General features: G+C 36.0%; 1 protein-coding gene across 7 annotated transcripts in view; it reads right to left on the bottom strand.

Annotated features, from left to right (window-relative positions):
• Positions 1-2,105: 2,105 nt before the first annotated feature.
• SPATA9 (spermatogenesis associated 9) overlaps positions 2,106-15,387 on the bottom strand; it is a 34,283-nt gene continuing 21,001 nt past the window's right edge. For all 7 annotated transcript variants that reach the window (XM_032846201.1, XM_032846210.1, XM_032846196.1 and 4 more), the window contains 2 exons: positions 7,722-7,817; positions 2,106-2,506 (listed from right to left, as the gene is read on the bottom strand). In XM_032846201.1, the coding sequence (XP_032702092.1) occupies positions 2,219-2,506; positions 7,722-7,817 (384 nt within the window). In that variant the 3' untranslated portion in view covers positions 2,106-2,218. The remainder of the gene's footprint in view (positions 2,507-7,721; positions 7,818-15,387) is intronic.

Genomic DNA, 15,387 nt, shown 5'->3' with positions numbered 1-15,387 from the left:
TCATCAGTATTCTTCCATTCTTCTATTCTCGTATTCTTGTTTCACTGGCTGGACACACTCTCCACCTCTGCCCCATTTGGTTGTTATTCTTACTTTTTAAAGGTAAAATTTAAATACACTGAAATGCTTCAATCTCAATTATTCAGTTTTTCCAAATATATAGCAGACTTTTGACACTTAAAATGCTGCCTTCAAAATGGGATCAATTTACAATGCTTCTTTTAAAAATAAGACACTTATTCGACATTTCCATAGAACACCTGGTGCTCACCACAAGTGCACTCCTTAATCTTCCTGTACTGCACATTGAAACCAAATAAATCTTGGCTCAGTTTCTCTCAGGCCAAAGCAAACACTCTCACAAGCAAGGAAGACACACAGAGCTGCTGTCCAGCCATGAGAGATGTGAAGTCTCTTACACAGTGAGCCAATGTGCTTTGAATGTCCCATGTGAAATTTTCAAGCAAAGGTTTGTTTTTGTTTTGCTTTGTTTTTGAGAATGTTGTGATGTGTGTAGAACTAAGTGTTTTATGTAACTGTTACAGAGAAGAGATAGAGGGTGTTGTTCCTCAGTCCTTCCTGCTGAGTTCACAGGCAGGGTGGATGTGAAGTCGGCCCACCCTGCTTTCACAGGCCTGTTATTTACGAACAGCACTATTCTGGTTGCCTGGTGCCCACACCGTACTGTAACACTCTGGGTGCTCACCATCTAAAACTTGGCAGCAAATAGTAGAAAATAAGAAGTAGAATCAGAACCAGATGATCACATTATGAATTCAGAGTGCAAAAAACTGTCAAAATTGGAACTTTGTCTCTAAGCACAGTAATCTTCTTAATGGCCTAGGTTTTAATTAAAGCCCCAAACCTAATACTGAACATTCTAGGGGGACCACCTGGACTCTTTTCCTTGGTTATTGTATAAATAATAAATGAATTAAGTACCTATCATTAAGGGTCTGCTTACGAGACCTTTGCTACACATTATTACATTACCTTTTCTGATGGAATATGGGTAACATGAAGTGATACACTTGTTACTCATTTCTCAGACTACTGAAAATCCAAGGTTTGATTTTTATAAATACTTTTCTGGCAGTAGCTATTTACCTGGTACAGGAAATGTACCATCACTCGATGGGTAAATCCTAGCCAATTATCTCAGGGGCTAACATTCCAATGACCAGTCAGGCCTTAACACGTGTCCAGAATTTAAGACATGTGGAAGAAACCAAAGTTTCTTGCCTGCCTTCTGCAGGCAAAACAATGGCCCTCATTTGCTGGCCAGTTACAGAAGCATTTTCTCTCAGGACACAGTGGCAATAATGAGGAATATGGACTTGATTTCTGGTTCTAAATGTGTTCCTTCAGATCTGGAAATAAAAAATGTCATGTCATATCCTACCCTCACTTACAGAACTCTCTTATAAGATTTGTAAATAATATTTTGTTTTAAAATGTATTATGTCTGTGAATTACAAGTCCTTCATAACTTTATAGATGAGTTTAAAAAAGGATCGATAAAAGGCAGATTCAAACTATACAGCCTGTTGATAGAAAATAAATATCCTTTTATTATCTCTGAAAAAGATATGTAGCATTTTGATATGGAGGTACTTTCCCCCCAGATGAATACAGTTGACCCTTGAACATTGCAGGGGGGTGGGATGCCAACCCCACTCACAGTTGGAAATCCACATATAACTTTGGGCTCCCCCAAAACTTAACTACTAATAGTCTACTGTTGACTGGAAGCCTGACTTGATTATATACACAGTTGATTAACACATATTTTGAATGTTCTATGTAAAATCATAAGCAAGTGAATATACATTTCCAGTACTATAATTCATTTATCAAAAAAGATCTGCGTATAAGTGGATCTGCACTATTCAAACCCATGTTCAAGGGCCAACTATAATGGAAAGGTACTTGAAATAGGTTTTAATAAAAACATAAATGTATTATAAATATGCCCATGTTATAAATGATAGCATAAAGTCTAACCCTCCAAAGGGTACACTTTCTTGTTCATTAAAAAAATATCATAGTCATACTTTTACATCAAGATTCACTTTATTTTCTCTATCATATAAATACTTGTGACATTTTAAAGCAGAGCAGTCAATATATGAAAACTAGTTTCCTGGTTTTGTGAGATGAAATGCGATTAGATAATAACTCTCAAGCTCCACTCAGTAATACTTATGTTCCAATTTGCTCATTCATTCATTTCAGCTGATTGGTCAAACACAGAATGTAAAACCTGGATCTTATTATTCAACTTATTAGCAGGAAGTTTGGGGCGATCTGCAATATTGTCTGGTTTCTCCGGTAATGACCTGTAAGGTTTTGCTTTGATTTCACCTTCAGGAAAGGCAGGCTCAGAAAGCACAGGCTCAGAAAAGGCTTTTCTAAGATTTTCACTCTCTTCTCTCTTTTGCCTTATGGATTCTTCTTCTTGGAAAATTTTCTTTACCTTCTCCAACACAGCATTAACACAGATGGTCTAAAAATAAAAAAAAAAATTTTGAAAAGTTTCTTTTTAAGCGACTGAACTTCCAATAATAAGTCCAATAAAATGTGTAACATAAAGTCATTAATCTACTTATTCTAATAAAGAAGCACTTCCTTTCCTGGCATATGATAAACATCAGGAGGTTGATTCCTTGTTCTAAATATATTACAACACCATCTAGAAAGAAAATTAAAGCATAGTATGCTTCAATAAATACATGCTTTGCTCTTTTCGACCCAATTCATTAAATGTTTTATATCTTTACTCTCTGATTTAATTAAATGAGACTCCTTTCTTCTCCTGAATTAAATGAAACACTTTCTGGGAGATTGAATTTGTCCCCAAATGTGTTAATATCTCAAAGTTGGCTTCTAGTTTTTACTTTCTCCCCCTACACTTTGCTTATACCTATGTGTACAATTGAAGGGGCGTAAACACATTAGGTAGAATTTAGTAAGCTAGTTGATCAATGATTTCTAAGCAAGCACATGATCCATTTTCCCTCAAAAAATGCCAGTCAGTACTTTGAGTGTCAAAACAAAACACACAGAGAAATATAACTGAAAATTGGGAATCACTAAGAACTGTAATGATGAAGACGATGATGATGCTATTTAAGGCAAGCAACAAGAATAATACAATCCATAAAATATAAGAAGACCTAAACTAGCTTATCTTAACAAAGCAATGCGTAAAGCTCACATAATAGGCTATAAACTCTTAGAAGGTTTTCCTAAAGAAGGTAATAGAGAAAGGATTGAGGGCCTCAGTTTCTTCCTGATCTCCTGCCTCCTCTTTTTCCTGGCCTGCACTGCACTATAGAATGAGGGAATACCAGATGCTTTCCTTCACTTCCCTACAGTTAGTACATGGTCATGTGACACTGTTTTAGCCAACAAAATAAAATATATCTGCCAGGGAGGAGGTCAGGAGGGATTTTTGAAAGTTTTTCTCCTACATGAAAAGAAAGATTCTTTTGTCTTTTGCCTCAATAACTATCCCCTCCTCCCTGCTTTGAACTCTGATATAGATAGGATGCCTGAGCATGAGGCAGCAAACCTAAGGACCAAAACAATAAACAAGATAGCATAGGAGGAAGGTGGGAAGGTCCTGGATTTAGATGACATTGTAGACCCACTGTGCAAACCTGGGAACCACCTAACTCTAGACTTCTGATTAAGTGAGATTTTTAAATGTCTTCATCAGTTGGGGCACCTGGGTGGCTCAGTGGTTAAAGCCTCTGCCTTCGGCTCAGGTCATGATCTCAGGATCCTGGGATCTCAGGGTCCTGGGTCCTGGTCCTGGGTCCAGAGCCCCGCATCGGGCTCTCTGCTCAGCAGGAAGCCTGCCTCCTCCTCCTGTCTCTCTCTGCCTGCCTCTCTGCCTATTTGTGATCTGTCAAATAAATTAAAAAAAAAATCTTTAAAAAATAAATGTCTTCATCAGTTAAGGCACTGCCAGCTATTTTTTGTTACTTGCATCCAAGTGTATCCCAACCTAGAGCTATAAATCTTGAGGTCCATCACTTCCAGCTGCAAACAGCTTCATCCGTTTATCCCCCAGTTGGGTCATTTTTTATGTATGCCGTGTTGTGAAAAAAGATTAGGGGAGCACCTGGGTAGCTCAGTCCATTAAGCATCTGACTCTTGATTTTGGCTTAGGTCATGATCTCGGGATCATGAGATCGAGTTCCCTGTGGCAGGATCTATGCAGGGTATGGAACCTGCTTAAGATTCTCTCTCTCCCTCTCCCTCTCCCTCTCCCTCTGCCCCTCCCCAGCTTGCCTGATCCTGTACATGCTCTCTCTCTCTCTCCCTTCCCCTCCCCCCAAAAACAGATCAGGAAGCCCTGTCCTATTTGATATATTTCTTCTTCCCTCACCTACAAAATTTTATCTGTGTCCATTCTAACCACTTCTACCTCAGTCACAGAAAATAAAATGTCTTGACTGAAGTCAGTGTCTCTGTGTCTATTTGTAATCTATACCCTACCTCTTCTCTACCAATTATTCCCTGCCTTTTCAGCCTCTCCTTCTTGACTGCTTCTTGCCCTGAAACTTATGTGTTCAAGTATCTCCCATCTTAAAATAAAAGTCCCTGGAACCCTGTTTCTCTCTTTGACTGCTACATATGCTTGCTTTTCTTGATCAAACCAGGGTTTATATTCATGGCTTTGATATTATCATCTCCTCTTCACTGAAACCTGCATATTTCTGTCTTCCTTATTCTATCACACCACTGAGATAGTTATGAGATGGTTGACTCCAACATCTTTACTACTAGATCTAATGAACACTTTTCAAATCTTTTATTTTACTTGATTTTTTTCTCCTGGTAATTGACATTTAACTGCTCAAAACTTCCCAAGTCTCTATTTCCTTGATATTTTGTCTCCTGATTTTCTTCCTACTTCTTTCTTCTTATATTTCTTCTTAGATTTCTTAGGATTTCTTCTTAGCTCACCTTAAATGTTGCTGTCTTTTACATTCTCATTGATTTTCCACTCTTCTCACTTCCAGACTTTTCACTCTTTCCACAATGGTTCCACTCACAGGACGTTAACTTCCAACATATAATTATTTGCTTTCGAAATCATAATTCCAGCCCTGACCTCTCCTAGACCTTGGGTGCATACATGACCAATTATCAGGTCACCAAAAAACTGTTTCTAATACCTACTTAGAAAATTTATAGAATGACAAGTCATGTGGGATAATTTCAAATGCCTTCAAGAAATTAGTTTAATTTTGGTTTTAGTCTTATTTGTTTTAGTTTCATCACAGCTATTTCATCCCACCCATTTTTTTTTTTGCAGCATTTTGCATCCAAGATCAGTTGGATGTCATTTTTGTATGAGATTCACATTTAAGATATTGAACACGTCTCAAAAATTTTAAACACTTGCAAAATATAAGTTTGGCTCTTTAAAAAACTATTGCTATGTTTATAAAAGTAAGTTCCTTTACTTTTTTTTCAAGGATGTCTTAGCTATTCTTGACCTTTTTCACTTCCCTGTAAATCTTAAAATAAATTAGTCAACTTACACACCTGCTCATATTTTAATTGGGACCATAACCAATCTATAAATAATGGTAAAAAGAATCTTTATTATTGTGTATCTCAATATGATTTTAAAAATTAACAAAACTGTGTAAGACCAGCTAACAAAAAAGCTGTAAGAATTATTAAGAAAAATTAATGAGGACCTAAATAAATAGAGGGATATACCATGCTCATGAATTGAAGGGTGGACTTATTCTACTACTTATCAAGACTTATAAAGCTCTTGTAAATAATACAATGTTGAATCAGTGTAAAAATAGAAAAATAGATTAATTGAATATAACAGAGGGTCAATAAACAGACCTACACATAAAAACACACTTGATTTAGACAAAATAAATGTTCTGGGGCAATTGGAAAAGTATTTTCTCCCCAGCAAAGTGAGTTGGATCAATGGAATACCCATGGAGGAAAAATTTGTTCCTTACTTCATAGCAATTCCAGGCGAATTATAAAAGCGAAAGGTAAAATAATAAACCTCCTACAATATATCAGAGGGAACCATTTCATGACCTTGGATATAGGTCAAGCTGCCCTAATTAAGATATAAAAAGCACCTAACATAAAGAAAAGATTAATACATTGGACAACATTAAAACTAAAAATGTCTGGTTTAAAGATACTGCTAAAAGGGCAAAAGAAAATCACAGAATAAAAGAAATAACCAAAAGAGGGTTTATGCCTAGAGTATATTTTAAAAGTAGAAATCAATAATAAAAAAGATAGAATAGAAAAACAGAAGAGACTTTAACAGAAATTCACAAAAGATCCCAATGTCTGCTTAATGCATAAAAGGAACTCAGTCTGATTAATAATCAAGGAAATGTAAATTCAAGCACAATGTGATAATACTACATACTCACAAGAATGGCTAAAATGGAAAAGACAGACAATAGCAGCTATTGGGCAGTATCTACTAGAGATGAATACCTACATATGCTGTGGTCCAGAAATATTACTAAAACATATGTACAAGAATATTCATAGAAAGCATATTCACAGTTGCCAAAACTGTAAATAATATAAAATTTCAACCATAGTGTGGATAGTAACATATATATAGGATATATATTGAATTATTTATGCATTCAATCAATGAAATTCTACACAGCAATGAAAACCAACAAACTATTGATGTAGGCGATGAATGAATCTCATTAATGGCAAGTGAGCAAAAAAAGACAAATACAAAAGAATATATAGTATATTATTTAATTTATATACAATTTAAACTGTCTATGGTATTTGAAGTCAAAATAGTGGTTGCCCTTTATAGATGAGGTTCATGATTGTGAAAGAAGTGAGAAAGAGGTTTCTAGAATCATGGTTACATTTTTTTTCTTGATGTGTGTGAAAAATAGATTTTGTGATAATTCATCAAGCTGTGTACTTTTCTCTCTGTATTATACTTTTTTGAAAAAAAATTGAGAGGTAAGTATAAATAGCAATGGAGTAAAAGAAAATAACCCCTTATAATTTATAAAATCCTTTATATTTTTACCACACTTTGTTTTTATTTTATTTTATTTTATTTTAATTTTGAGAGAGATAGAAAGTACGTTTGTGAAAGGCGGTGGAAAAGTAAAGGGAGAGTGAGAGAATCCCAAGCAGGCTCCACACTGGGTGCAGAGCCTTTATGTGGATAAAGATCATGACCTGAGCTGAAATCAAGAGTTGGATGCTTAACCAACTGAGCCACCCAGGTGCTCCTTCTGTCATACTTTGTAATGAACACTTTTGAATTACAGAACTTATAATTCAAAATACACTAATATTTGTGTTCCCCAATATCATAGACTTAAATGATGGAATACTGAACTTCAGCCAACCATGGCACAATGGCTTAAACAAAACAACCATATCTATGAAAATAAAACCAAAATGTTTTGACCAAATAATAACAAACTTTACAAAAATAATTTTATTCAAGTAAATTTGGTTTTGATGGATTGACTTGCCTCAGAAATGGATTGAGTGTACCTCAGAAAAGTAATTTTTTTAGAAAAGTAAATTTCTAATGTAAAATTATTTTGTGTAACAAGAGAACAGTACCTTGGCTTATGAATTTACTTTGTATCTATATCTTTAACATTACATGAAATAAGTACATTTATACCTAGATTCTAGTAATTTTCTTAACTTACCAGATAAATTAGTGCTGCATATGAAGCACATATTATGCTAGTTAAAGCAGTCTTTGCCGGAAAAGAAATGATTTCAAACAAAGAACCCCTTCTGACCTGCGAAAACAAAAAAGAGTTTTCTAATTACAATAAAAGTTTTCAGTGTTACAATGATAAATTTTAAAATATTACTGTAAAATGAGAATTTAAATATTTCTTTCTAAAGAAAATTATCTGCTGGGTCTATCTCGGTTTTTTTCACATTCTGAAAATATATTGGTTTATTTATTTATTTATTTTTACAAAAAGGTGCTTTGTTTTGCTATGACAGATCTATTAAAACCTATGAAAGATCAATAAAAAACCTTGCATTTCCAAAATCTAAATTACTTTAACTTTTTTACATTTAACAAGTGTGCTCACTAGGGGGTGCCACTGTGCATATTAGAAAAACAGTCTCTTCTTTGTTCAAATTCATGTAATCATCCTTTACTAAATTTTTCACTTCTTCATTAAGCAAACAGCAATCGAAATACAAAGCATTTCCTGCAGATTAATGACCTGATTGGAAATGTTAATCATGAGACTGCTGAAGGCCAGCATTAACCTTAGGTGAACATTAAGCTTCGGGAAATGCTCCGCGCTCACATCCAGCATGCTTCTTTGAAACAGAGGTTTACACCAAAAATGAATTTGTCTCTCAGATGTTTCTAGTTTCTGGTAATAGGTGTCTCTGCCTCAAACAACAATATGTTTAGTTTAGGGGAATCATACTCTCTTCTAGGTCACCTCTGTTGCCTTGAGTAGGATATGAAAGGAGGGCATTGGGAAAAACATTCCCTTCCCATTCAGCAGTGAAGTGGCAGTTAGCCATGCTCCTCTGAAGTATGTGCCAAGACACTCAATGGCTTCAATAACTCCTGAAGGTACAGGCCGCAGCTAATAAAATCATGTAAATGCACAGTAAAAATGCACACACACTAGAAAGAACAATATGTATGTGTAAAGTTATTTATGACTCTGAAAAATGGAAACAATTGATAGCAGAATGGTTAGGTAAATTAAGCAATATCCACTCAATGGCGTATTACAGCCTCTTAAAAGGTGCTTCTGAAGAATGCCTCATAACATTTTATCGAACAAATGTTTGTATGGCACTGGGTTTTAAGTGTCTGTTGCAGTATATTCAGTTTTTGCTTACTGCTGCCACTGCTGAATGAAGAACAAAGTCGCCCATCACCATTGACCTTCTTTTCTCTTAAGCGATTAATGGAATGCTAAAGCCAAGAACACTATCTAGCCAATCAGCGAAGAGATGGAGTTGTGGGGAGCAGTGCAGGGCGGGGAAGGGTGGAGGGCAGGAGTAGGGCAGGGAGGCATTCCTTCTTATTTCCTGTCTTTCAGGCCCTACTGACTCCTAGATAGGGGAATAGGGATGGGCAGTTTTAGCCCACTCTCTCCATAAGCTGGTCTGGAAAATTTCCCAGAGTTCCTGGCTTCTGGAAAGAGTTTCCAGGAACTAAAGCAGTTGCTGCTCTTTCCCTCTTGCTAGAAGAATCAAACTGATAGCATGCTTTTGCATCTCACTGTTAGGCTACAAGAAGACAAACAGATAAGTAGAGAGCAGATGTTAGGAAAGAAAGCAGATATACTCCCAACAAAATGCCTCCTAGGAGAATAAAAGATTCATGAGTTTGTGAATATATGGATGCACAGTGGGAAGTCCATATCCAATAACTGGTAGGCCATATACAGTAAAAATAAAAGTGGCGTCTGCATGCATGAGAAATTACTCTGTTTCTATTTCACTGCATCTTTTTTTTTGCATTTTGCCCTTCACCTGAGGTAATTAAAACTGATTATTTTTCAAAGTTTCAAAATAAGTTATATATCTGATATATGTTACACTTCTGAATGATGAATCTAATATTGCCTAAGGTCACTTTTTCACCATTTTAATGCTTTCAATAAATACTTGCTATTCCTGTAACAAATCATTCCTATAGAAAATGCATTTCCTCCAAAATTTATGTGGCTCCTGGCAAGTAGCCAATTTTCAATTTCATGCCCTACTTCCAATACATGTTTTTCATATTATAAACCACACTGTTTCATTTTTGGCTTGCTATAAGCAGGAATAGTATATCATAAAACAAAAAAAACAAAAAAAATATGATAAAACAAAATATGATAAAAAAAACAACAACAACCTGAGTGTTGCCGATGGGAGGGGAATAGGGAGAGGTGGTGGGGTTATGGACATTGGGGAGGGTATATGTTATGGTGAGTGCTGTGAAGTGTGTAAACCTGGCGATTCACAGACCTGTACCCCTGGGGCTAATAATACATTATATGTTTATAAAAAAATAAAAAAATAATAAATAAATAAATAGGAGAGATTTGTAAATCAAAAGTTGTATTTAGATCATCTCAACCAATTACAAAAATTTATCTAAACTTATATTAATTTTTTTGAAATTTAAGTTAAAATAATCTTGATATCAATATTATGCCCATATATTCCTTTCTTGAATTTTTAATATTAATATATATGTATATATAAGATATGTGGATGTGTTATATGCTCATAGTAACATCTCAGCTATATGGGTATTTCAACAGTAAAAACATTTCAATCTTTAACAAAATTTCTTTGACATAATTTTGAGTTCCATCTCTGTCATATAGTTTTGACTGCCTCATAAAAGAAGTATCTCATAAAAGAAGTATCTTTGTTTATCTTATTTTCATTAAAATTGAGATAAATCACAGAAAAAGCAAACCATAAGCAGTTTAGAAAATAAAAAAGATCCACTTATAGATGACTTAAAGGTTAAAGGATCACCAGGCCCAACTTAGTTTATGTTGTTCAAAGGATACTAGGGGAAGTAATAGAGAAACTTTAACTCCGTGATTCACAAGTAAGTGTTGCAAGGAGCAATGACTGGTTAATAGGCCCAGAAGAAAGTATTTCCTGTAGGTTTGGAAAAGTTACATGACTCTGTCTTTGCTTGAACCACTCACAGTACTCAAGAACCCAGGAAGGACTCCTAGCAGTCCACAGTAAAGAAAATTAATTGACTTCATATAGGCAGAGACGCCTATTACCATGCTGTGGAACACTGTTCTTGAATAAGCTCTTACTCACAAGGTCCTATAAAAGTTCAAATGGCCCAACCTCTTGACCGACCTGGAGAAGTTATGTCATCAAGATTCCAAGGATTCTACTTTCTAGGAATTGTCCTTTTCCCCCAGCTCTTGAATTATACCACCCAAGATAACCTCATGGCAGGCCCATCCAGGACCTGTAGAAGCTCTTGATGTTTTTGAGGTTTACATATATTTTTTTACACAAAATATGTGAAGTTTGAGTTTAAACCCCAGTCTACATTGAAGTGCTGGGGGTGAGGAAGAAATTATATTTGGAAAAATACCTGATCTTCTTCCTGAAAAAGGGAGCACAAGGGCACTGGGATCCACATAAGTCATAGGCACTGTAGATAGTGAGGGTTTTCTTCACTTTCGCCCGTATCTGGCCTACACCACTTCACAGTGCCTGTACCAAGGATAAATAGTCATCTCCCATGCCATTATAAGGAGGATTGTGACATATATAAGGATGATTCTATCATAGCAAGAGCTCCTGTGGCCCTGCATTGCCCTGCCAAAGTCAACAACTATGTCTGGGAGCTGACGTGTCTTGGCTGAAGTCAGCATTCAAGCTGATTATCTAGGTCACTGCAGCCTAGAGCAGCTGTAAGCTTTACTCATCCAGACAGCTCATAAGGCTAAGCAGATGCACCATTCTGTAAGTACTGATGCTGGGGTTGTTGAAAACCACTGAGAAATGATCTAACCAGAGTTTTCCATTCCTGAGGCCCTTTTAGAAATAGCAGATAACTTGCTATAATCTCAGCGCTGCATAAACTGGAAGGGTTTGAGAACCAACCCGACTCAGCAGCCGTGAAGACAGGTGCAATGGAAGTCTCTTTTATCAAGCTGGAGAAGACCGACTCCAACTATGCTCATGTTACAACAAGCCTTCGGATCTCTTCAGGTCGCTTGTATCAGTTGGGTCTTTGGATAATTCATATTGGGCTCAATATCTTTGAATATGCTAACATAAATAGGACTTGCTCTAGGGCTGAGTATATAATCAGAAAGGCCCAGTCGTACTGTCAAGGAGCTCCTGTAACAACATTCATATTCTAATTATCTTGAGGAGACTATTACTATATGCTTCATCTCAGACCACTTTAGAGGGCTGACATACTATCCTAGTCATAGGTAGTGTCCTAATGAAAATGCTCCTCTATTACCTGTTCCTGAATGAGTAAACTGCCGGACTGGCATCCCCAGCTACATAATATCCAACAGAGTTTTGGTAGAACCATTTAAGGTGCTCTATGTACAAAAGTATCTTCCTATCATTAATTATTCTCAGATCAGTGACAAGTCAGACATATGAAGATCAGGATCTTTAATACCTCCCAATAGGTTAAGTAGGCTGCTTACCTTCCTACATAAAGTGATGTCCTCCATGCATCTACAAAGCATATCCCCTTGCATTGGCAATTTCAGATTTCCCTTTTTTTTTTTAATTTTTTTTAACTTCTGCACACCAGAAAGCTCCACTTTGACAAAGGCAGCCTGACAATCCTTGAAGGAATTCATGCTGGAATCCACTCTGGGTGAGCGAAACTCTGTCACTATGGGAAGACAGCCAAGCACTGTATGTACCAGGGCTGGTGTAGCTCCCTCAGGTTATGCCACTTATCTCTCTGCTACACTGGTACTCTGGAAAATTCCATTCACAGACCAATCCATTGACCTCTGCCACATCTCTTAATTACTCTGTTGTTCTTTGACTCTCCAGGCCATTATCTTCACTATAATGTAATTCCTCTTAGTAGCGATTCTGATTCTCCACCCTAGCTAATACATATCATCTGAGTAAAGCTTATTTCTCATTCCTAACCCTCAAGGACCCTGGGATCTCTGATCTGAGACTGTTCCCACTTGTCTCACTCTAGCCATATGAACTGCTTACATTTCCTAAATAACTTATGTTCTCTCTGACCTCAATATCTTAATTACAATGTTCACTTCCAGGAATAATTCTCCTAATTCTTTACCTAGCTAATATCTCCTCTCTCAAGATTCAGTATTATCTTCTAGAAAGTCAACACTGACTATTCGGTGGAATTCTATGCCTCTTGTTGATGCTTCCATAGTACACTTTGCACACACTGATCATGAACTTGCTATACTCCACTAACACTGCCTATTTGCCTATCATCCACACAGTCCATTCAGGGCAAGAGTGAGACATCTATGAATCCTAGTATCCAACCTAGTGATTTTACATGTCAATGTTCAATAAATATATGTTGAATAAATGAAAAGGTAGAATAATACTTCACTTACTTCCAGAGAGAAATGTAACCATCTTATATTAAAATTTGTAAAAGATACCAGAGAAGGACGTCTGGTTCCAGTAGTAAGGCAGACTGAACTAATGTGGACCCCTCTAAAAATTCCATATAAATACCCCTAGAAATTCCATAAAAAATCAAACTCCAAAGTCTAATAAAAGACTGAGTTTACAAAAAAGAAAAAAAGAGGGAGGGAGGGAAGAAGGAGGAAGGAATGAAGGAAGGAAAGAAGGAAGGAAATTTCTCTGTGCCAGGAACTAAAGTGAAGAACATAAGTGTGTGAGTATATGTCCCAGGAAATATAAAAAAGAGATAAGTAAAAGGAAAATATGAGGAAGGTAAATAGACATAAAGAATAAAATGAAAAGGTCCAAAGTATGTTTCACAGATACTCCAGAAACAGCGATTAGAGTAAATAAGAGGTAATATTTGAACAAACAATGGCTAAGAACATTCCAGAACTAAAGAAATTCTCCTCAGATTCAAGAATCACTATGATTCTTGAATTTTGAAAATGAAAAACATTTTGACAACAGCTAATAAAATTGAAGATGTGCAACTCTCATGACCCAGTAATCCCTCTTTTAGACATATACGGATACCTGGAGAATGTCTCTCACACACAGAATAAGGAGGCAATTACAAGAGTGTTCAAAGAAATACAGTTTGGAAAACAAAAAAATGGGAAACTAAATTAGCCATCTGTCCAGTAATAAACTATGGATTATTTTTTCTTACAATGGGATAGAATAAAGAAGATAAAATAATAAACCATAGCTACACATTTCAAAATGTTGAGTAAAAAAAGAAAGTTCCAGAAGGATGCGTACAGTATATCATTTATATAAATTTTAAATATATGGAGAATAATAGATGTATACAAATGTAGTGAAACTGTAAAAGTATGCACACAAATGCTCACATCAACCTCAGAATAATGATTACATTTGGTAGAGAAAAAAACAGGGAATGGTTCAGGACATGGTTAATTATTTTTCTTTTTAAAAGGAGATATCCAAAGTTTATACTGCAAAATATTACTACCAATTTACATTTGGATGGGACTTCTGATAAACTACCTTTCATATATTTTGAAATATTTTATTGATAAGAATTTTAAAAATTAAAGCTGGGTTCTAAGACAATTAGAATAAGAGCACAGGAGAAGAAATTTCATGGGTGTTGATTTTGAACTGATGTCATAGAGACTGTCACAGTCAGCACAAGGACCTTGGATAGGTCAAGTACTCCCTCCACCTGGTTCTTTCACGTCAGGTTCCTGGAAAACATCATCACAATTAAGCTCTAAATTTACCTGTGAAACAGTGCAAAATGGCAAATGTGTTTTGTTTTGTTTCACTTCTCTTTATTGGATAAAAGGAAACATAAATTCAACTGGAAAAACAGATTATTTTCCTGCCACTGAATTTTCATGAGTACTGGGAAGCATTTCTCTGTGGATGTCTCTCATTCCTGTACCAATCGGGCCCTCTGAACAAAGGACATGGTTGACTAACTAACAGCTTTAGAAGCTAGAGAAAGCATATTTATCCAGGGAGATCTAGAGATGTACTTCCCAAGACATGTCTTAGGGCACTGTAAACCCTCTAGAAACATTTACTTCTCTCCCTCAAACCCTTCTTACTTTTTCTCCCTTTATTTATCTGTCCCTTTCTCTCAGGCTGGGCCAGTAGGTCAGCACTCCTAAAAAAGCTGTCTGCTAATTTCAGGCTCCTCTCCTGTGATGCAACTTACTACATGCATAGGTAACATGTGGCTCTCACTGCATTGCCCTGTGGGAACTGAGGGGTTAGGGAAATGACACAAAATATTGCTCTGGCTGCTGCTTTTGAAGTTAATAATAAACAGTCTCAGTCTCTAATTCAAGGGAGTCTTGTGTCTTCTATCGGTGTGTGTGTTTGTACAGCTGTGGCAGGCTAACTTGTTAGCTCGTAAATAGTGTAAAACCTTAGATTCTTCAGTTCTGACTTAGCAAAGAGAAGCAAAAAGAAAGCCTGTATAATATAATGGACAGTGTCTTTAAATGTGATTTCGTAATACATACAGAAATATTCTTCAAAGGACATTTCTTATATCAACCCTGTATAAAAAATAAGGGTTAACAATGCAAGGGAAAAAACATCAAGGTAAAAAGGTTCATTTTAGAAATGTATTTCAGTCGAAATTATACATCTCAGCTGTATTTCTTTTTGACAAACTAAAGATACAGGAATAACGTTTATACTGCTTAG

The sequence above is a fragment of the Lontra canadensis genome, unplaced genomic scaffold (genome assembly GCF_010015895.1).
Source record: "Lontra canadensis isolate GAN:19392208 unplaced genomic scaffold, GSC_riverotter_1.0 scaffold4, whole genome shotgun sequence".
Lineage (NCBI taxonomy): Eukaryota > Metazoa > Chordata > Mammalia > Carnivora > Mustelidae > Lontra > Lontra canadensis.
The sequence above is the reverse complement of the archived record's forward strand: the minus strand, read 5'-3'. Positions and strand labels throughout refer to the sequence as shown.